We start from the raw sequence: 23902 nt of genomic DNA, 5'->3' as shown, positions 1-23902 counted from the left end.
TGCTGATGTCACACTGCATCAGCATTGCTCTCCGCTCTGCTCCTCTCCCCTCCTTCCTAATTCTCCACTCCGCCCTCTGGCCTGGAGACACAGGAGGGAGAACAGAAACCTTTATCTCACCTACCTTTACCCTCCCCTCCATCCTAATTGGAGGCCCATGAGTCTGTAAACCCTTGCTTTTGTAATAAATATTACAATAAAATTTAAAATTACTAAAAAATATAGGATATCTTTTACTCAGATCCATTGTACCCCTCACTAATTTATGTTCTCATAAAGGCCCTGAATATTTGCATTGAGTTTATTCTGATATATTTTACAGGGTTTATTACTTTTATGAATATTATGTTTTTTCTCCTTCGCATTCAGTTTTTTCGTGGTGATGATCCAGAATAGTGGTTCTTCCAGTAGAGTTTCTGGGCCAATAGTATCAGTAGTATTAACATCACCTGAAAACTTGCTAGGAATGAGACATTTCCAGGTAGATCTAATGCATGCTGACTTTGGAGAGCCACTGTGCCAAGAAGATGTTTAGTTGTTCCTGATTGTTGAAGTCCTATTTTTCTTACATTTCCTTTAGGCAGTTTTTAATTTGTAATTCATTTCAAAATTTTTTACAGTAAAATGGCAAAAATATATCATGCTCTAAGTTGCTCCATTTTGTACACAGATACAATTTTGCTTCTTAACTTTTTTGTGGAGAAGAGTGAGTGAGCATTGCATTCCTATCTGCTTATTTATTCTCCAGATGCTCAGTAATGGTTGGATTTGGCCAGGAATTAGGAACTCTCTCCAAGTCTTCCATAGGGGTGATAGGAGCTTCCTTCCAGGGTTTGAATCAATGGGAAGCTGGAATTAGGAACAGGAATAGGGACCAAATCCTGGCACTGGTATGGGATGTGGTCATCTCACAACTCTGTCAGAGGCTCGCTCTAACACTTTTTCAAGGCAACTTTAGTGCAATAGAACAGACATACAATCAAGCTGACTATATTTAAAATATGTCGTGAGTTCGGCTGCAGGGCTTGGGTGAAATGAGCTTCCAGCAGTGTGGCTGCTGCAGCGGGTACCTGAGCCAGGTTGAACTCAATGCTGGCGGCCCTGGCCACAGCCTCCACTGCCAGGTAGTGAGTGAGTCCTGGGCTTTGAGCGGCCAGCGTGCCAAGTGGTGCTGGGCTCAGCCCAGTGGCTGCCTGGCTGCGAGCTCGAGGGTCTTTGGGATATGTATTTGCTGCCTAGGCTCAGCCATAGTTAAGGCCACTGCGCGTGTAAGTGAGGAAGAAATTCTGTGTGACCCCCAGCAATGGGGTCACTCAACTTGCAGGTAAGCAAGAACCTAATGTATGCCAGTGGGTGCCGTTCCCTGGCCTGGTCTGGGCTGCTTCCAATCGTGCTTCTTACACTCACCTGCAGGGACTGTATCCCAACATAGGAGTTTCCCAGGTTCCTCCAACAGAATATCTCCCAGTGCCAGATCTTGTGCACATGGGTGGGTCCATGGGCCAGCCCTACTCAGTCCACCTTCTGATCTAGCAGGAACAGTGGCCTTTGCTGACCAGTCTTCAACCCTTTCTGGTTGTTAGATTTTTGGGTGTTACAGCCAAGTCTAGCAAACACAGCTCACATCTGACTCAGCAGGGCAAAAACCTAGCCTAGCCAGCCCTACACTAGGTATTTTTCTATGAGGAAAACAAATGCTAAGCATCTGTAGTCCACTGTCTTGGAGTTTCCGCTTGTGTATGTAAATTCAAATGTCCCACTAGTCTGATTGAAAAATGTAAAAAGGCATGGGGGACTTATTTTTTTTTTACTTTATTTTTTTTGGGGGGGGACTTATTTTTAATAATAATTTTTTGACCTAACAAAATAAAAATAAAACCTGTTGCTTGACAGGTGTACTATTTTGTCCTTATCCACTTGTGAAACCATCCTCATAGTTAGGAAAAAGGACATTGCCATCACCCTGAGAAATCATCTCCTGGTATTGAATGCATGCGTAAGCCTCTTCCCCTTGACTGTGGGCTAAACCTAGTGATTTGCTTCTGCTAGAACATGGAAGAGAGCATGGGAGGCTGCTTCTGTGACTAGGTTACCACTCTGATCAGCATCTTCCTTTGTGCTCTGCCTTGCTGGTGTGGAGTTAGTCCAATCATGTGAGTTGCCCCTGGAGACAGCCACATGACAGGCAATTGAATGGCTTCTGGCTAGCTGTTCACAAAGAACCCAAGTGTCGAGTCCAACAGCCGACAAGGAACTGAATCACACCAGCAAGTGTTGAATGTCTCAGTAACTCTTAAGGTGACCATGACCTTGGCCAGAACTTGGCTACAACCTGAACTGGAGAATCCTTCTGAGCTGCATTTGCATTTCAGCCTTGCAGAAATTGGGAGATAACAAATGTGTGCTATCTAAAGTTGGTAAGTTTTTGATAAGTTGTTACATAGTGGTAGACAACTAATTATAGAAAGGGATTTTAAAATATTTGTATGTTCAGTGCTGTTACTCTTGATTCATACACACACACACATATGTATATATATATATATTTTTTTCAGAATAATGTTTCCCAAACGTACCTCTGTTTCATTGGGAAGTTTCTCTATTATTCTGCTTTTTATTTTTGACTAATTATAAAGCAAGGACCCAGCCAGCCATGTATCAGTGGTGTTTTATTGTAATTGATTTTGTAGCACACAATTCTGTTCTTTTTTTCACTTTTGAATTATTTAAAACATAAGGATGGACCTGGTGTGGTAGCCTAGCAGCTAAGGTCCTTGCCTAGTATTTGCCAGGACCCCATATGGGAGCCAGTTCTATTCCCAGCAGCCTCACTTCCTATCCAGTTCCCTGCTTGTGGCCTGGGAAAGTAATCAGCAACAGCCCAAACCCTTGGGACTCTGCACCCACGTAGGAGACCTGGAAGAGGTTCCTGGCTCCTGGTTTTGGATCTGCTCAGTTCCAGCCATTGCGGCTGCTTGGGGAGTGAATCAATGGATGGAAGGTCTTCATCTCTGTCTCTCCTCCTCTCTGTATATCTGACTTTGCAATTAAAATAAATAAATCTTAAAACATTAGGGTGGATGATTTCTTCTTCTTGAGGTACCCTTAGGACAGCTTTTTCTAGCATCTTAGATGATTTGTTTTAAAAGAAATTTTAGAAACCTCAGGTGTTTTTTTTTTTTTTACCCCCTTTCTTAGTGAAGACTGAAGTTGGAATCATAGCTTAAATACTTGAGTGAAATTAACCATGGAAAAAATATTTTGTGGGTGATTTTTGCAAAACAACCACTCCATTAAGCAGGGGGAAAAAGACTTCTTGTAAGGGGATCACTTCCTTTGAAAAAAAGGAACAAGGGTCAACTTGTAATAGGACAATCTCACAGGCTCCTGGTGGGGACTGTTCTTCATTGTCTGTGAATCGCAATGAATGACAACAAATGTTGACGGAGGAAAGAATACTCGGTAGGAAGAAAAATATTAGTTGGAATATTCAATCTTTCTCCTTTCTGCCTAGTTCAGTTGAAGCCAGGTTGAAGAACTTATTCGTAGAAACTGTAGATAGGAATAAACAGAAATCAGAAACTGAAACTATGAAAAGAAAAGCATAAAGCAACGGAGCCTGTGGATTTGAGGTTCCTTATTTGAGGTGGGTGAAGCCTGGCCATGGAAGCGTTTTGACTGGTGGAGGTTATCAAGTTCTTTGCATTGGTTGCTTTCATTCCCTTAGCTTTGAGCATTTAATATCTTGACCAATCACTCCTGGAGTTTTGAGAGATCTTCAGCTTGTTCTGGAGCTGATATTTGTATATAACCAAAGAATTTTCCCCTTTAAAAATATTGTGTACTGAGGATGGATTGTCACAAAAGGCACGTTTTTGTTTTGCTCTAGCCTACATCCGTTTGGACGGTAGCACTTTTGTGAATGACAACGCATATTGATTGCTTATGACACACAGAATTGACTCATTATTTTACTCTTTTATGGTGTATATATAAGTATATATTCTGTATTTTCAACCAAATGATTCTTAGAGAGCAAGGAACATATCCTGTATATGTTCCATAGTAGCATTGTATTTATGTAGAATTAATGTAGACCCAGGTTCTCCAAGTGTGACCTGGACATTTTTGGGAGGTAGCTGAGATTCTTTCAAGGAATATGCAAGATCTAAACTCCAGTAAAAAAGAGGGGTTAATTTAGCTCAATGTCTGCCTCTTCATTCTCATTCTCTCCTGAAGGTATGATGGAATGTTCCAGATGCCACTTGCTGTGTGAGGATCTTTCTTCTTAAGGATCATGGGATGTGAACTTCTTTATTCTTGTGCTTTACACATGCCTTCATTTTATTTTCACTAATATTCATACCACTCACAGAAGCTAAAGAATTCAAAGGTTGTTCAAGAGTGTAAAGCAGCCCTGAGACCACACAGTTGAGAGCTGCTGTTGGAGATAATTACACATCAAAATGAAAATGAATCAGTCTGATCTTATCTATCATTTTCCGCAAGTCTGTAGTGGGGCCTGGAATTCCCTACTATCATTCCAACCTGACACAAAATAAAATACAAAAACCACATACTTATTTGAATAGAAAAACTTTAATTCAAAGAATGATTCATTGTCACCAGGGATTACAGTCAAGGGGATTGGCTAAGAAGAAACAAAGAGAACTCTAAAGTTTATGTCCCTCAGATTCATATGTTGAAATGCTAACTGTTAACTTCCAAAGTCATGGTCTTTGGAGGTGAAACCACTAAGAGATGATTGGGAGTTGGGAGTTATGCTTTTGTGTTTAAGAAAAAAAAGCCTGGGGAAATTGTTCACCCAGTCCAACATCTGAGGACACAATAATAATAAAAAAAAGTGCCATCTGTGTATTGTTCATGGAATTGGACTCTTGACAGACATCAAATCTGCTATATCCCAATTTTTAGCTATGGCTGACTGAATGACCCTTACTGGTGGAACTTGCTAGAAATTGGCCCTCTGGAACTTTTTTTAAATTAATTAATTTGTTTTATTAATTGCATTGCATTATGTGACACAGTGTTATGGGCACTGGGATTCCCCCCACCCCTCCCCGGACCCTCTCCCCATGGTAGATTTCTCCACCTTGCTGTGTTACCACAGTTCAAATTCAGTTGTGGTTCTTTCATTGGAAGTATTTACCAAGCATAAAGTCCAGTGTCTTATTATCCTAGTGGGTTCAACGATTTCTTGGTGAGACCATCTCTGGTCTGAAGGCAAAGCCAGCAAAGTATCATCCCAATCAATTAAAGGCCCTGACATAACATCAACAGCCATTTACAACCTTATGGCATTAATTGACATGGAATTGATTAATAGTATGTTGATAGGAAAATGCGGTTACTTAACTACATCCTGTGATGACTTCTTAGACATTTCAATTTTGGTTTATATTCAACCTGATTCCATACAGTTATCAGTTTAGGTACAGTACATTATTTTTTAGGATGGGTGTGCAGAGAAATCTCCCATACCCCAGTGAGGCGTAACTAATCTTCGTGTCCCACTTAGTGAGGCATGTTTGGGTCCACGCTGGCCGTTTCCTGTCTGATTCTAAGCTTTCCATGTTGTTGTCTGTCCATTCTAGATTTTTTGTTTGTTTGTTTTGAGGGGTAACTGGAGAGATCCTATGGCCCTCTGGAACTTTCCAGAAATCCTCTTCTCAGGTTGTAGAAGAAAAACTGTCCTTGGGTAGAGGAGATACATTGCAGCAAAACTACCTGGAGAAGGGGTGGGTTGTGGTGGGATCGAAGGTATTGGTCACTCGGTGCTGCTGGTGCTGGCCACTGCAGGAGACAGGTGCTGGGGCAGCTGTGTACCTCGCCACAGCTGCACACCATGGAAGCTGTCCACGGAGCTCTCTGGAGGAAGAACACAAACTTGAGGCAGCCAGAGAGGACGCTCTTTCTCGATTACTATGTCTCTCCAGCGCCCTCTATTGATGTAGTTAACGTGCCATCTGGTAGAGAAAAATCTTGAGAGCCTAGCTGTATTTTAGCAGAACAGGCGATGAAGGATGAATTTGAAACTGAGAGAAAATAAAAGGACACGTGGCACACTTTTCTTGAATTTGTAGCTTATCAACTTTGTGTCTCTTAAAAATTTGTGATATTTTCTTTGGACGGAAATCTATTCATTTATCTACTAACGTTCTAGGTCATTATTTGCTGCCTAACAGCAACTCTTTCACTTATTTCTTAATAACAGGAGCCCAACTTGGTGCTCCTTTGTATGATTCTCTTTGTCAGAGGGTTCAAAGGAAGTCTGGACCCAACCTCAGCTCCAAGCCCAGTTCCCTGGGAGTGAATCAAGATGGGCCTAAACAGGTCATGATGAGTCCCTTCCTTTGTCAGCAGTGGGTTACAGGACTGCACATGGCCTTCTAGGACAGATTTTCCCATTATTATAAAAAGAAAAGAGAGGATAGACATTGGTTGTAGGGATTAAGATGCCAGCTTGGATGTCTGCATCCCATGTCAGAATGCCTAGATTTGAATCCCAACTCCACTTCCAATCCAGGTTCCTGTTCATACACACTGTGTTGGTAGGAGGTGATGACTTGAGTGCTTGGATTCTTACCACCCATGTGAAAGACCTGGATAGCATTCTCAGCTCCTGGTTTTGGCCTGGCTCATGCCATCCTGTGGCAGGCATTTGGGGAGTAAATCAGTGAATAGATGCCTTTTTGCTTTTTGCTCTCTGTCTCTCTGCCTTGCCAAAAAGAAAAAAAAAATCAGTATACTGGCGTTGTGGCACGGTAAGTTAAGCCTTCATCTGTGATGTTAGCATCCCATATCAGATAGCTGATACAAGTCACAGATTCCAATTCAACTCCCTGCTAATGTGTCTGGGGAGGAAGTGGAAGATGGCCAAAATGGTTAGGTTCCTGCTACCAATATGGCGGACCAGGATGGATTTCCTGGCTCCTGGCTTTGGTCTGGCATAGGCCTGGCTGTTATAGCCATTTGGGCAAGTGAATCAGTGGGTAGAAGCTTTCTCTGAGTCTGTCTTTTGGCTGTTTCAAATAAATACTGCAAAAGTATAGGAAAATTAAAAATAAATAAATTTTAAAGTGGTGTTTGAAAGTAAGTTAGTTTGTTGTGCTGCTGGACATTATCATGTTTCCATGTGGTACCTGGAACACTGGCGGCCATCTTTGGCCCTGCAGGGGTAGGATGAGGAGAAATTTAGAGCAGACTTTGTTGTGCACAGCAGATTAGAAATTTGAAGTCCAGGGCCCAGTATGATCATTCAGTAGCTAAGTTTTCATGTTGTAAGTGCTGGGATTCCATTATAGGTGCCAGTTCCTGCCCTGGCTGCTTCACATCCCATCCCTGCTTATGGCCTGGGATAGCAGCAGACAATCATCCAAAACCTTGGGATCCTGCACCTGTGAGGGAGACCTGAAAGATGCACCTGGCTTCATACTGACTCAGCTCCAGCAGTTGTGGCCACTTGGGGAGTGTACCAGAGGATGGAAGATGTTTCTCTTTCTCTCCTTCTCTCCATGAATCTGATCTATGATCTATGCTAGAATCTTGAGATGAGAAATATGAGTAAGATATTGTCCTTCCCTGAGAATTGCAGCTTGGTCAGAAAGGCAATTAAGTGACCTGCAGTTGCAGATAAAAGTGGATATAGGGGAGCAGACATCAAGCTTACTGTTTAAGATTTATTTACTTTTTTACTGAAAAGTCAGATTTATAGAGAAGAGGATACAGAAAGATATTCCATCCCTTGGTTCACTCCCCAAGTGGCCTCAATGGCTGGAGCTGGACCAATCTGAAACCAGGAGCCAGGAGTCCTCTCCAGGTCTCCCAAGTTGGTGCAGGATCCCAAGGCTTTAGGTCATCCTCTACTGCTTTCCCAGGCTACCAACAGGGAGCTTGATGGGAGCTGATAGGCTACCACGTGTGCCAGGCCCGAGTCTACTTTTTAAAACACCAATGTCCCACACTGGAGTGCCTGGCTCAAATCCTGCTGCTAACTCCAGCTACCTGCCAGTGGTGATCCTGAGGTAGCAATGATGGTTCAAGTCACTGGGTTGCAGACTCCCATGTGGAGGATCTCGGTGGAGTTCCTGTTTCTTGGCTCTGTCCCAGGTCCAATCCTCACCACTGTGGACATCTGGGCAGCAAACCAGAAAAGAATACACACACACACACACACACACACACACACACACACACACACATTTAATTCAAATGCAGTATGTGCTGGTTTCAGGATAACTTTGAGTACTCCAAAAAATTCACTGAAGGGCAGAATTGATACAAATTGGTGCAAGAAATGTTGTAATCTGGGATGGATGTTTGGCCTAGAGGTCGAGTTACTGGTCAGGATAACCCTGGCCCATGTCAGAACAGCTGGGCTTGGTACTTGGCTCTGGCTGCTGATTCCAGGTTCCTGCTAACGCAGATCCTGGGAGGTAGTGATGCTTTCCCAAGTAATTGGGTTCTTACCACTTATGTGGCAGATATGGGTTAAGTTCTACCTCCTAGCTTTGGTCTCCTGTTCGCTGTGGGCATTGGGAAAGCCAGAAGATAAGTACTTTCTCTGTTTCTCAAAACTTTTTTCAGTTTTGAAGTCCATATATATTTTAGAAATAACATGCATTTTCTTTATTTGTTTTTATTGACTTGAACGAGTAAGGGAGAGAGATCTCCGATCTGCCAGTTTCTCTCCAAATGCTTATAACAGCCATAGCCCAAACAGGTTGAAGTCAGGAGCCCAGAACTCCAACTGGATCTGTCTTGTGAGTGTCAGGGGCCCAGAAACTTGAGCCATCATTAATCATTAGCAGAAAGCTGGAGTAGAAGAGTAGGTTCTGGGACTTGGAAATGGGATATAAGCAGCCTAGACACTGGTTGAACCTGCTGCTCCACACTGCTGGCCCTTCCTGAAATATTTTGAAGACCCCTCACATAAAACTGAGTTAGATGTGAGAAACATATTAAGAGGGACTACGATCATGGTGCAGAGGATTATGCTGCTTGTGATACTAGCATCTCATATCTAAGTGTCAGCCCTTATCGGAGTCCTGGCTGCTCCACTTCCAATCCAGCTCCCTGCCAAAGTACTAGGGAAGCAGCAGCAGATGAGCCAAATGCTTGGGGCCTGCCATCTCTATGTAGGAGACCAAGATGGAGTTCCTGGCTTTTGTTTGGCTCAGCATTGGCCATTGTGGCTACTGTGGAGTGAACCAGTGAAGGGAAGATTCTCTCTCTATTTCTGTCTCTATCTTACTCTCCCTTGTGCTTGTGTGTGTGTGATTCTGCCTTTCAAATAAAAAAATCTTAAAGAAACAGGTCAAGAGAAATATTTTACAAATTTGCCTCTCTAAAGGAAATATTTTCAAGTTTCCCAGCAGTTAAAAAAACTACATAATGTACTTTATCAGAACTCTCTCTTCCTCCCAAACTTCAGCATAATAGCAGAAAAGATGAACACGTGCTAATGAATATTTTTTTCAGCCATGTAAGAATGAGAATAAATATAAAGTTGTTGACTTTGATAAGCAGCAGGAATGAGTTTGATGAGAATAATATTCTACTGCTAAAACTTGGGGATGTATGCATTCAAAGATGGTGCTTTCTGGTATTTAAAGGAATTTAGTCCCAAACTCGTTTTCTCTCACTTTTCTCTTGGAGCACTCAGCTGTTTGCTAGCACAGTTTAAATGCATACTGAGTCCTGATTCCCCACTGGCACAGTCACCTGACTTTTATAATGCAGTGAAGCCTAGTGACCCTTATCTGTCTGTCACTGTTCCTGAAGGTTCCATTTGTTCAGAAATGCTGCTGCCTTTGATTTGTAGGCTAAGGGTAGATGCTCAGGCATTCCTCCATGGAACCTCCAGGCTGGCTTCCCACACACCAAATAGAGGCTTGAGGTATCCTCCTTTCAAGTAATTAGAAGAAAGACAGTGATTCAGTAACCACACACCAGCCTCACACCTGGCTCTCAGCCTTAGCACCTACTGTTCCCTTGGCCCCACATTCTTTACCTGCAGCCATGCACATGGCTTTGTTCCTCGCTTCCTTAGTCCCCCTCTTAGCGAGGCTATCCTGTCTGCATTCCATGTTCCGCCTCCACTCTGGGTCCTCCTTCCCTATGTCTTTTAGCTTCTCTAGCAGGTGTCAGTATCGAACGTTCCCAATAGGCACTGATTTCTGGAATGAGGGCAGCATTTTGCGTCTATCAAACCTCCTGAGGACAGCTGTTGCTGTACACTGGCTATATTCTCTGATAGGCACCTGGCGTACTTTGGTGCTCAGTAAGTATTTATTGACCGACACAGCAGAGTGAAGCTGGCTTTGGAGTCATAAAGGCCAGGGGTGGGAGCTTTCAGTATGGGCTATGGGAGCTCCCTTTTATCTCTTTGAACCTGCTTGCACACGTATAGAGTGGAAGTAAGGATGATTTCACAAGGCAGTGTTGACAGTTTTATTGGATATATAGGCCAGGCGTCTGATCCTAGTGGAGCCACACAATAATGGCAAGGCTTCTCCCTTTGCTCCTTGAGGGAAGCCCTCAGAGATGCTTCTCATATGATTCATCCTTTCTCCAGAAGCCATATGGGTGTATGTGTCAGGATTGCAATAAGAAATGCTTTGGAAGGTACACTCAGATTAGGGCCCTGAAGGAGGGGCTACTTTTCCAAGGAGTCCTTTGAGAAAACTTAGATACAAGGGAACACAGGAGACTGAGAAGGAATGCAGGGCCAGCAGAGCAGTCACTGCCCCTGAGTTGAAAGGCCAGGGCACAGAAGGAAAGCAAGAGCAGCTCACCTTGCACCTAGCAAAGGGTGACATCACAGGAAAGGAACCAGGAACCAAACACCTGTGCTGCTCTCCTCTCTTGGGCTCACCCAGAAGCCAGCAGACGGAGGAGCCCAGTGATGTCAGCCGGCCAAGTTAGTTCCCAGGGCAGAGGACAGGCAGAGAGAGAAGGAACTTCTTTGGCCCAGTACCCAGCCTAGGAGCCAGGCAGCTGCTCTGCAAGGGGCAGAGCAAAGGAAGGTCAGTTTTAGCTCTTCACCAGTGGGCTCACAGTGGATCAGGCAGGGTGACAGTCTGATAAATGTGACTTCTTTCCTCTTAAACATTTATTTATTTGAAAGGTAGAGTAACAGCAGGCTGGGTGATGGAGAGACAGATCTCATTTGCTGGTTCATTTGCCTCAACAGCTAGATCAGGCCAAAGCCAGGAGCTCAGTCCGAGTCTCCCAGGGGAGTGGCGGGATATTTGAGCCAGCAGAGCTGCTTCCAGGAGTGCCCATTCTCAGGAGGCTGGGATCTGAAGCTGAGCGGGGACTGGAATCCAGGTAGCCTGATGTTCCAAATGTTCCCTGTAGCATCCTAACCACTGTGCCAAACACCTGCCCCAAACAGATGAAGCCCAACGAGGGTGTGTGGCGGGAAATGAACAAGAGCCTGAGTGGCAGCTGTGATTTCCAAAGGAAGGGTCTCTCTAGCTTCAATGCCGTGGTAACTTAGCATTCTCTCTCTTTTGGTTGTTAACTGTCATGTTATTTTCTGAATAGCTTGTGGCTCTTCACTGATTACAAAAATGTATAAAATGTTTCTGAGAATCTGTCTAGTTCACAGAAGCTGACTTTGCTTCAGCAACAAATGATCTTTGCCAATGTACGGGAACCAAACTGAGAGGAGAATAGGATGGTTTGAAAACAAACCCTACTGGCGACTGGCAAGCTTTTGTGGGTATTTGGGGGAATGAACCAGGAAGGATGTATTCTCTCTCTGTCTCTCAAAAAAATAACATGTAAGCTTATTACATTGTGAAACTTAAAATAATGCAAAAAGAAGACTAAACTGCTAACAGAATAGATCAACTTAGGTTAATAGTTATATTATTTAACATTCTCTACATACTCATTGTTCTAATCACAACCCCCAAAAAAGCCCAATATGACTCTTCATCTTGGCAAATTCAAATGAAAACAAGCAGATTCATGATATAGTAGCCATGTATGATCATTAGAAAGATAAATGCAATATGGATGGATGAAGGGGATGCACTGCCATCAGGTGAGCTCTCAATTTGTGAGCAGGCTTGTGCAAGAGGCCAGGAGGGAAGGAAGGGAACTTGTCTTGAGTAAGTCTTGCCCAGGCACCAGGGTAAATTATGTTAAGCCTGTCAGTTTATCCAGTCAAGCAGACAGCAATATACCCATCCACTGACTTGGGGTGCCCTGAGAACTCTCACTACAGTAATTATTTTCTCTGTAATTAGATGTAATTATTGTGACATGTAGTGAGGAGCACCATCAAAATCAAACCAGACTTTCCAGAAGTATCCCTAGTACTGGCAGCGATGAATGTCAAACGGCTGGGGGAAAAAACCAGTAATTATACAACAGAGCTGGAGAAGGAAGCGTGGGCAGTCAGTACAACTTCAAAGGCGTTTGGGATTGAGTCCCTGGGAAGCCAGAAAAAAAAAAATGAGTCCACTCAGGAGCCAGCCCACGGCGGGGCGTGCCCAGAGCCGCCCCGGGGTCTCACGAAGCCAACCCAGGACTCTCCCACCGCCGCCTCCAAGTTTCCCTCTCTGAGGTAAAGGCGGCTCCGCCCCCGACGGAGCCCGGCTCCGCCCCCTTGCCGTGAGGAGAGCCGCGGCCGGCCCCGCCCCCTGAGCGCGGCGCCGGGCCCCGCCCATCCTGCCTGGACCGTCTCCGCCGGCCGCTGGCCCCGCCTCCGCCGGCCGCTGGCCCCGCCTCCGCCGGCCGCTGGGGCTCCACCACCGGCGGCCAAGGGGCGGGGCGGGCCGGGAGGAGCCGCGCTCCCGAGCGGGAGGGAGATCCGCCGTGGAGTTACGGGAAAGTTGGTCTGAGTTCCCGGAGTTTTTCTCTGTGGTTCCTTGGGCTGGCTCGGTCGGCTCCTTTCCTGCCTCTGGCCTTCGCTTGTCCAGCAGGTCCCTCTTTCTGCCCCCGGCCGCCATGGAGCAGCCGCCGGCGCCCAAGAGGTAACGAGCACCCGGAGCGGGCAGCCCCGAGGGGAGCGGCGGCCCTAAGGGCGGAGGCGGCTAGGCCTGGGCCCTACTGCGACCCTCTCTCTGTCCCCTCAGCCTTCCGGGACCCGAGCCGGGCCGGGCGTGCCGAGGGTCGGGAGGCAGATGGGTGTGCCCGGGCGCTGTGTGTTCGCGGGGGCCCCTGGCCCGAGGCGAGTCCGCGCCCCCGTCCCGGGCCGGCGGGGCCTGGCGCGCGTGGAGAGTTGGGTGGGCAGCGCCAGGCTCCTCCGCTCCGCCCAGGGCCTCATCTCCTGGGTCGGGGAGGGTTTTCTCTCGTGGCAAATTTCTTGCAACCTGGAAGCCCTAACACCAGGAAATTATTGAGAACCGTGTAGGCTTTCTTGTCAAAATATTCTTCATAATATTCCTCCTCCTCCCCTTTTCTGTGTGTGTGGGGGAGGGGGGAAGGAGGCTGGTTGTTGATTTACAGTTAAGGAATTAAATATTAATAGCGACAGAGTCTGTAAAACTTACTGTGGCTAGACTACACTGACAGGTGTTCCTTCTCCCCTGCCCCCCACAAGTTGAGAAGTATTTGTGGAGACGAGGATTCTTGACTTGGAGTTCCTCCTCCACATGAGAGTTTTGCATGTGAAAATAAATAGTGAGACTTTGTTGTTCGTTGCTTATTTAATCTTTGGTATGCTGGAGGTGTGGATGAGTGCAGAGTGCATGTCTGAAATATTGGCAGAAAACTAAATAAATCGTGGCTATTCATTGATGTGGTAAGTTCATAATGTGCACTTTCACCTTCAGGGTGAATCAACTAATTGATGCTGGATAAGGCATTTAACCTCCATATTGCTTCTTGAATTTATAAAATAAGGGTGCGTCTCTCCCCCAGATAGAGCTGCTGTGTCGATGAAAGAGTTGATGTGCTTTGATACCCTGAGATCTTTAGATGAAAGGTGTTGTATTCAAGGGCGTGGAATAATTGAAAAGGTAGGAGCTGGAGGAGCCAGAGGTGTGAGGCCTGCAAACCATCTGTTCAGGTGAAAGGGAGTTGGACTGGGGGGGGGGGTGTGGCCTACAGGGATCTCCCAAAGAGCTGCCTGCTCTGAGAGCCCCTGAATGAGGCCCTGAGCTCTGTCCTAGCCTTTTGTAAGCTGTGTTCTACACGACACACTCTGGTTCTGTGGAAGACAACTGGGTCCTTTTTTCTGTTTTGGAAGGTCTGTAAGTGGGGCATCTCGCTGAGATCATGCCAGAGGCCAGGTGACAGACTCTGAATGGAAACATTAGCTCTGATGATGACCCCAGTTGCGAGATAGGTGTTAAGAGACTGTGTACCCTTCAGAGGCAATCTGGAAGAGTTCGGGGAGGTGTGGGTGGGTGATGCCATGGTGATTTCTACTTTTCAAAGTGGTGGTTGCACATTAACAGATTTATTTTTAGCTCTCTTTGGAGACACTTATTTTGAGGCAGGAAGGCATTGCTGAAGAGCAAAAGATGCATGATGGGAAGCCTTTATATTTAAATGTCTCGAGTTTTCACAGCATGTTCATATGCATTAATATTGAATCCTATGGAGAAGGTTGGAAGGCAGGGGCTAATCTCATCTTGTAGACAGAACACTGAGAGAGCTTAGCATATGGGAAGAAGGCTGCACAAGGCATTTCAGCGTTTTTGGGTCACACCCTCGGTCATCATCTTCTAATAATACAGCTCCCATTTTTGAGACCATGCTGTTCACCAGGAAATTTATACAGTCGCCAGGCAATTTCACAGTCATGCGAACATCTTGCAGTATACTTCATTAACCTGAGGCAGCTGTGATGGATGATGTATGGCTAAAGTGATATTATCGTAAGGGACTATCTTCATATATCGATCTGTCACAGACGTTATGCAGTTCCGGACGCTCTAGACATTGCTTTCCGTACTCGTCCTTAGGAGGAGTAATCCTGGCCCCGCCACTTGGTGTGTAGCTCTGACTCTGAACTTTTTCAGCTATAAAGTGCATTGTAGGGATTAAGCGGGGTCCTGTGTTTCAGTGCCGATAACGTAGTGCTCCATATTGTGTTGGATGATGTTGGTTGTTGTGAACTCATGTTTTGCTTATCAGATGAGGCTCAGAGGGGGTCAAGTGCAGTGAGAGCCAGGCCTGTGGGCTGTGTGTGTCCTGTCATTAAGTACAGTGATCTTTCCAAACCCACTTTCGGAGCATTCCTTGCCATCATGGTCATGTTTGCGCACTCCCGTCCCTTTCACTTCTTAATCTGTGCCACTTAGCCTTTCCGACTTGAGTAGCAATGCCTCTGTGCTCACAGCCAAGTACATAGTCATGTCTGTGTTGCTGATGTTGGAAAGATCGTGCGGCCATTGGTGCTGCTCATGGGGCATTTTGATTATTTCAGTAGTTCTACTCTTTGGAAATACCATCTCATTCATCATTAAGTCCTACCAAATGTTTTGTTAAAAAGTCTGTGAAAACCTTTGCGCTAAGCACCCTCTCCCCTCCTTCTCATTTCCGAAGATTGCAGTCCATCCCAGGGTTTTTATGATCCTCAGCCTTGAAACGCTACGGTGGTGCCTTCCAACTGGGTGCTGGAGTCCAGTGGTTTTCAAAAATATTTCAGCTCTGCAAGGGCTCAGTGTGGAGTAGAGGCAGGGCACTGGGATCTCCATCCTAGTCCTGTGTTCTTGTCCTCTCTGGCTATCCTGCTGTTAATCCATAGAACAGGTTTGTTTTGTTGACATCACTTCATTCCTCTGTTGTCGGATTTGGGGTACACTTGTCCACCTGGTGTCCAACGACTGCATCACTGGGTCTCATTGTAATTCCTAGACTTCTGTGACTATTCTCCGAGATGATCTGTCTTCATGTGGTTTACCTGTTGTACATTATTTAGGCTTTGCATTTGCTCACCATTTTTTTCTTTAGAAAAATGTGTAACTTTTTCCAGTAGCCTGTTATTTTACTCTTCGTTCAAGCCCTGTTTCATAAATTATTATCCGAATACCAAATGTTTTCTCGGTGTTCCTAATTTGTCAATTCAGTTATGCAGTTACATGCCATGTACTGGTTCTTTTTATGACAAAATTATAGTCATGGCATAAATTGAGTCTAATTTAGTGAGTGCTAATGTATCATCATGCTGCTTGAGAGATAATATGTTACCAAAACATTTGAATATTTCTAATCCTTGTGTGTGTCTCTTCTGAATTGCTTTCCCTTCCCTCCCCTGAAGGAGTATTGCTGGCCTGAAGAGGGTGTCTGTCCTTCTCACAGGACACCTCTTGGTCTCACCTTCACTGAGCAGGTGTGCTTAAACATTCTGTAATTTGCTCTCCCCAGCCAGGCTCTGCAGTAGATCTGGTCAACCTCATCACTGACTTGAGGTACCAGAATGGCTTTTCTATTTGACAGACTTCCTTTTAGGTCTGTCACAGAGGTCTGCAGACATCCTTATGAAGATTTCTCTCTGGAAAGAGAAATCCATTAAATGGTATCAATCCTTTGCATTTTGGTAAGTTCAGTTGATCATTTTCTTTGTAGGGAAACCATTAACTCAGGGAAAAATGTCCACAGAGTAAATGATTGTGGGCTCCTCACCAACTAGAAGGGAAATGAGCTCTGTGAACGATAGGTGGACTCCATGAAACCTCTGGATGTTGGAAGGAGGCTGGTTATAGTGCATACTTGTCAAAAAGAGGACAGAATATCCTTGTTCCTTAACTAAGTCATGGGATTAGTAGTTAATTATTTTTACAGATTTTATTTATTTTTATTAGAAAATCAGATTTAGACAGAGAAGAAGAGACAAAGATCTTCCATCCACTGGTTCATTCCCTAAGTGGCTACAACAGCTAGAGCTGAGCCAATCTGAAACTTGGAGCCAGGAGCTTCTTCCAGGTCTCCCACACAGGTGTATGGTCCCAGAGCCTTGGGCCCTCCTCCACTGCTTTCCCAGGCCACAAGCGGGGAGCTTGATGGGAAGTGGAGCTTTCAGGACACCAAGTGTTGCACATATGGGGTCCTGGCAGTGGATGCGAGGTGAGGACTTTAGCCACTAGTTGTTATTTCAACTTAAGGGTCACTGATTCAGCCCAGCTGTTAAGATGCTGGTAAGACATTTGTGGCCCATTTCAGAGGACCCGAGGTTGATGCCTGGCCCTGGCTCCTGATTTTAGCTTCCTCCTAATGCAGACCATGGCAGGTGGCAATGATGGCTCAAGTCTTCGGGTTCCTGCCACACATGTGGGAGACTTGGATTGATGTTCCAGTTCCTGACTGTTGCTGGCATTTAGGGAGTAAGCCAGTGGACAAGAGCTCTCTCTGCACTCCCCTTTGTCTCTTTTTATTTTATTTTATTTTATTATTATTTATTTATTTATTGGAAAGTCAGAGAGGAGGAGAGACAGAGAGGAAGATCTTCCATCCCATGATTCACTCCCCAAGTGAGAGCAACGGCAGATGCTATGCCGATCTGAAGCCAGGATCCAGGAGCCTCTTCTGGGTATCCCACACGGGTGCAGGGTCCCAATGCTTTGGGCCGTCCTCGACTGCTTTCCCAGGCCACAAGCAGGGAGCTGGATGGGAAGTGGAGCTGCCAGGATAAGAGCCAGTGCCCATGTGGGATCCCGGGGCGTTCAAGGTGAGGACCTTAGCCGCTAGGCCACGCCGCTGGGCCCCCCTTTGTCTCTTAAATGTATCTTTAGAAACAGGGTCCGGTGCTGTGATATAGCAGAGTAATAAGAGGCTGCCTTTGGTGATGGTATCCCACTTAGGCGCCAGCTTGTGTCCAGGCTGCTTCACTTCTGACCTAGCTCCTGGTATGGTCTGGGAAAGCAGTGGGGGACGGCTCAAGTCTTTGGGTCCCTGGACCCATGTGGGAGACCCGGAGGAGGCTCCAGGTATTTGGATCCTGGCTTTGGGTTGAATCAGGTCTGGCTATTGTGACCTTTGGGGAGTGAAGCAGCGTATAGAATATCTCTCATTCTTTGCTTCTCTCTGTAACTCTGCCTTAAAAAAAAAAAATCCTGAAAATAAAAGAAATTAAAATTTAAAATTGGTTGATGAAATATGGTTGGAAGAACAAACACTAGAAGGATAACAAGAGAATAAACTGCTAAGCAGACTTACTCTCAAAACAGGTGAGAATGATTCTTCGATATAAGCTATAATTAGAGTAGTTACAAAAATTTTTTAAAGGTGTATTTTTATTGGACAGTCAGATATACGGAGAGAAGGAGAGACAGAGAGGAAGATCTTCTGTCCATTGATTCACTCCCCAAATAGCCGCAACAGCTGGAGCTGAGCCAATCCGAAGCCAGGAGTCCGGAGCTTCCTCTGGGTCTCCCACATGGGTGCAGAATCCTAAGGCTTTGGGCTGTCCTCAACTGCTTTCCTAGGCCACAGGCAGGAAGCTGGATGGGAAGCGGGGCTGCCGGGATTAGAACTGGCACCCATATGGGATGCTGGCGCATGCCAGGTGAGGACGTTAGCTGCTAGGCTATCATGCTGGGCCCTGAAAGAAAAAAAATTTTTTTTCCCAGAAATGTAAATGTGTCGTTGGAGGGGAGTAAAGTTGAAGTCAAATGTTAACACGGCTAAATGTGTTTAACAAAAGTTTGCAGTGAAGATAAAAACACTTGTTTCATTAGGGTGAATGTTGCCATTAGTAGATGAATTAATAGAAGATAAATTTTTAGGTGCCAGTGTTGTGGCACAGTAAGTTAAACTACTGTTTTTGACCCTTCTTCCTGTGTCAGAGTGCCATTTTAATTCCCGGCTTCCCTATTTGCAATCCAGTTTTCTGGTAATGAACCTGGGAAGGCTGCAGAAGATGACCTAAGGGCTTGGTCCTCTGCCACGCAGGGAGAAGAATGGATGAAGTTCCTGGCTACTGGCTTTACCTGGCCCACCCTGGCTCTTGCAGCCATCAAGGGAGTAAACCAGTGGGTGGAAACTCTCTGTATCTCCGTCTCTTGGCTTTCCAAGCACTTTGGTCATCTTCTGCTGTTTTTGCAGGCACTAGTGGGAAGCTGGATTGGAAGTGGAGCAGCTGAGGCATGAACTAGCATCCACATGGGTTGCTGGCATCGCAGGCAGGCTGTGGCTTGATTTGCTGCTCCTAAACTCCCCAAACCTAGTCTTTAGTTGCCTTTAGTCAATGATTAAATCTTCCACTGTTCTTCAAGGGATGAAACACATTAGTACTAGCACTGAAGAATTTGTTAGGAACGTAAAGAAAGGCAAATACATATGAAACACAAGCTAGGTTGGAATATGCTTTTCTGAAGTACGTTTAAGTGTTTATTCCAGAGATATATCTGTAATGCTTTAATAAAGGAGGGTTTAAGTTATGTAATTTTTATTTGAATCATTAGGGAAGGATTACTTTGTGCCATCATGTATTAGTGACTTTCAAAAAGGCTTTAACATTGCTGAGACTCAGTCCAGACCCACATGTGAAACGGACATTTCATGAAATATGCGCTGTGTGATGTTTTCTAATGTTGTTTCTGTGCTGCTTTGTTTCACTAAAACATGCTGATTGTGACCCACCAAAGTGTTTTCATGACCTCTTAAAGGGTTGTGACCTGTAGTTTAAAAACACATTGTGTGTGTGTGTGTGTGTGTGTGTGTGTGTGTGTGTGTGTGTTGGAAGGAAGGGGTAATGTATTAGTGACAGTCAGGAAACTGATTTCATTTCCATCTCTATCCTAATACTTAAAACAGATTAGATATCCAGAGCAGTCAGGGTGGTGGTACTCCAACAAGCCATATGCACAATGGATGTACTCTTTAAGATTCTAGAAAAGGAAGAGGAAGAGGAGAGGAACCTAAAATTTCCATATGTGATCCAATTAAAGTATGAGAAAAATGCAAGCCAGTAACTGACAGCGTTTACCAAGGAAAGTGTTCTGTCTGAAGTTTGCCACGAGGCCCAGGCCCATTTTCTTCTGATGTGGACTGACCCAGTACAGTGCAAACATCCAGCTATAATTATGATGACCTCAACTTCTGCCTCCCTACCAACTCCACTGTCTCCAAACACCCAATGTCTGTTTTTTTGTTTTGTTTTGTTTTGTTTTCCCAAAGAGAAAATGTATGCTGTCTCATAGACACTTCTTAGTTTTCAGTTTAAAAATTTTGTTTGAAAGGCAGAGAGATGGAAAGCATATTTTTGTCTGGCTAGTTCATTGTCCTCACACCTGCAACAGCTGGAGCACACCCAGGCTGAAGCCAGGCATCTGGGTCTTCCATAAGGGTGGCAGGGACCCAGTCCTCGAGCCGTCAGCTGCCTCACAGGTCTGCATTAGCAGGAAGCTGCAGTCTAAACTGGAGCAGGTGCTGGAACCCAGGCACTCTGATATGGGTGTCTAAGTGGTGTGTTAACTTCAGCACCAAAATCTCACCCTGAAAATGCCTTTCAATTTTGCTTTAACTTTTTCCCAAGTTTCTTTTACATCATGGTTTTATTTGAAATTTCATATGTATGTTAGGACTAGTGTTAAGTTTAAGAAGCTTTTAGCTGTTAGAACAAAGAAGCTGTATTTGGAATGTCTTAATATAATTTTTTCTGTTTGGAATCTCATGTTGAATAAATGAAAATAGCAAATATATAAGCAGACATATATGAATAATAAAATAAATTCATTGTTTACTAAGAACATTAAAGGGATGAATATTTTGAATTTCTGAGAATACGTCAAAGCCTGTATCTTGAGAGATGCCTTCATTGGCAGAATGAGAATTGTAAAACAGCTAATGTTACTGATAATTTATCAGTATAGACAGTGTCTTACTGAGTTCCAAATTTGTCAGTAGATTTTTTTAGATGTTGTAGTAAAGAAGTGAACTGAATGAAATTTTCAGATGTTTTCTGGTGATTCATATATGTTGGTATCTTGTAAGACATATTTGCATTTAAACAGTTTTGGACACATTTGCATTTTAATAATTGAGGAAGTTGTACATTTATGATTCAAAGATTGAAGTTTTAAATATTTAAAACATAAAATACAGTATCCAGAATATCCTTGCATTTTTAAATGATTTTTGTTTCCTTCCACCCCCGTGGGAACTAGCTTGCTTTATTTACTGAGCTCTGCTCAAGGCTGTCCACCTTGAGTTCATTCATTTCTTGTAGTTATTCATGCATTCAGAAATGGCTAATTGACTGCTTTCCAGTTTCCAGATACTGGTGAGTGAATCAGGAGGAGCATTGCCATCCTGGAATATACACTCTCCTTGAAGCTGGAGTTGCGAAAGAGTAGTGTGTACTGAGATAGAAAAGTGGTGAAACCTGTGTCTTTAGAACAGTTGGAATAGGCTTTTTTTTTTTTTTTTGAGAAGATAATATTTAAGGTGAGACATGACATTGAGAAATTGCCCAGGAGTAGCAGGAATAAGTATCCCAGGCACAGGGAAGAACTATGGGAAAGCCCAGAGGGGTTAGTGTGTGGGAGGAGTTGAAATGAGGCCATCTAGGCTAGGTTGCTAGATGGGAGAAAGTGGCTAGATACCAGATCACAGGGATGGGCAGAGATTCAGTGATGGAACCCATGAAAAAACGTTTGGATTCATGTCAGTACAGCCAGGGTTTTGGCCATTTATAGTTTTATTCTCGTTACCTTGGGTAGCATGCATTGTAGAGGGTTGAGAATAAAAGCTGAGAAGCAAGTTTGGGGGCTGGTATAACATTTGATTGTTAGAGATGGTGGAGTCAGTGGAGATGGAGAGAAGTGGACATATGTAAGTGCTGTTTTGGAGTAAGTCATGAGGGACTTTCTGATAGACCAGATCTGGGGAATGAGATAGAAGGATCAATTCTGCTTCCTCTGTTTTGTGTTTGAGCAGCTTGGGAGATGAGGGAATACTAAAAGAGGATCAGATTTGGCTATTTTAGTCTCTTTTTTAGAGTTCCATACTCCCGGAAAGGTGAATATAATTTGCTACAAAAGTGATAGTAGGTCATTCCCTACAGGAATTGGGTAGGGAAGAAATAATGGGCCATGGCTACTTTTCTAACTTCTTGTTTTCACTGGGTTAGAAAATGGTGTTGAGGTATTCAAGTATGCTGACCATCTTTTTCTTTTTAAAAATATTCTTATTGCAAAATAATAAAACATTTGTCAAACAAAGTGTAAGGTCTGGTGAATTACTGTAAAGCCAACCCCTTTGTTATTTCTGATCTGATTAAGTAATAGAACTTTGCCACACCTGGTGTGAGTGAGGCCTTTCTAAGTGTTCACAGTGGTCTTTCCCCATTTGTAACCATTATCCTGACTTATAACCGAACTGTGCATTGCTATATACTCTGGGTTTTGCTGGTTTTTAAATGATATTATTTATTTTACAGGCAGAGCAACAGAAAAGGAGGAAGGCAGAGAGAGGGAGAAATTATCCATCTGCTGGTTCACTCCCCAAATGGCTGCAGTGTTCTGAGCTCAAGCAGGCAGAAGCAGGAACCCGGAGTTCCATCTGGGTCTCCCACGTGGGTGCCAGAGGCCCAGATACTAGGGCCATCTTCCTCTGCCTTTGTGGGCAGATTGGCAGGGAGTTGGATCAGAAGCAAGCAGCTGGGAGTCTGAACGGGGCTTCCATAAAGGGTGCTGGTCTTTACTAAACAGTGATTAACCTGATTACACCAATCTTGCTGGTGTGGTTTTGATAGAGTTGAAACTTTTAAGAGAGATTGATTGATCAGTCGATTGATTTACTACGTTCTGGTCCATTCCTCAGATGCTCTGAACAACCAGAGCAAGGCTAGGCAGGAAGTCGAGTTAGGAACTCAGTTTGGATCTCCCAGGCAGGCAGCCGGCAGCAGGGACCTAACTAACCGTTGGAACTATCGGAATGCTCCCTCCTAGGGTGCGCATTAACAGGAAGCTGGAAATGGCAGTGGAAATGGAGCTGGACCTAGTCATTCCCATATGGGATGTGGTCATCCCAAGAAGCATCTTGGCTGCTATGACAAGCACTGCCCTGTCACTTTTAACCTTTAGGTTAGTCCTCTGTTTTCTTTTTCCTGTTGAAAAAAGTTCCATCTGTCTTTTGCTGATTGCTTACTCAAGATGTACTTCAAGATATTCCTTTGTTCTGTGTTTCCTGCAAATGGGCAGCTGGATACAGAGGTGGATTGGACTCAAGTTCAATCCCTTAGGCATTGTTATAAGTGGGATTTGGCAAGACTGTGGGAATCTTATTATCAAATTGTCTTTCTTTTTTGTAATGTTAGCAGCTGGAAGCAGTTAATGCTTATTTCTGTTCATTGAGTGTTACAAAACAGTGAAATCCTAAATACATCATTTTGTTTTCATTCATTAATAGGAATGTTTTTATAAGTCACTTCCCCTCATTTTGTTTGGTTACCCAGTGGTATCACTGATAAAGACAGGAGAATTGCTTGATTCTTTTCCTTCATGTGCAAGATTCCAAGATGGTGAGTATATTCCCCATTTTCCTCCAAAAGGGATCAGTTTTTCTGTTTTTTAAAATTCCATTGGGGTTGATGGGTTTAAGTGTGTTTGTTGGATTGAAAGCTGTGGTAATTACAGAACTGTCACTGAGCCCCATCAGGAGGCAACACGACCCCAGTGGTCTTTGAGGGTTTCCTGCTGTGATAAAATAGTTGAGGCCCAATTTGTCCGTTTTTCTGCCCCAAAGCCAGAATAAATTATTTCATCAAGTAGTCCTAATTTTTGTTTACTGAGAAGTGTTAATTTTAGGAGCCTGACTTGGATATGATACCCTATTATTTTTGCCCCATACTGTTTCATTCATAGATAGAACTGGGCTTTCAAACTGATTGTTTCATACTATGGGATATTCTGTCAGAAAAGTGTGATGGCGTTGGAAGATTGGGCGCCTTTCTCTCCATCACACGTTTGCCTTC

The 23902-nt window shown here is 44.3% G+C and overlaps 1 protein-coding gene across 1 annotated transcript in view; it reads left to right on the top strand.

The window, feature by feature from the left end:
- Positions 1 to 12750: 12750 nt before the first annotated feature.
- The window catches only part of STK3 (serine/threonine kinase 3), a 274727-nt gene continuing 263575 nt past the window's right edge, over positions 12751 to 23902 (top strand). Inside the window, exon 1 of the mRNA XM_040972635.1 lies at positions 12751 to 13010. Within this exon, the coding sequence (XP_040828569.1) occupies positions 12985 to 13010 (26 nt within the window). The 5' untranslated portion in view covers positions 12751 to 12984. The remainder of the gene's footprint in view (positions 13011 to 23902) is intronic.

Source organism: Ochotona curzoniae, unplaced genomic scaffold (genome assembly GCF_017591425.1).
Source record: "Ochotona curzoniae isolate NIBS_2020 unplaced genomic scaffold, NIBS_Ocur_1.0 contig_2318, whole genome shotgun sequence".
Classification (NCBI taxonomy): Eukaryota; Metazoa; Chordata; class Mammalia; order Lagomorpha; family Ochotonidae; genus Ochotona; species Ochotona curzoniae.
The sequence above is the reverse complement of the archived record's forward strand: the minus strand, read 5'-3'. Positions and strand labels throughout refer to the sequence as shown.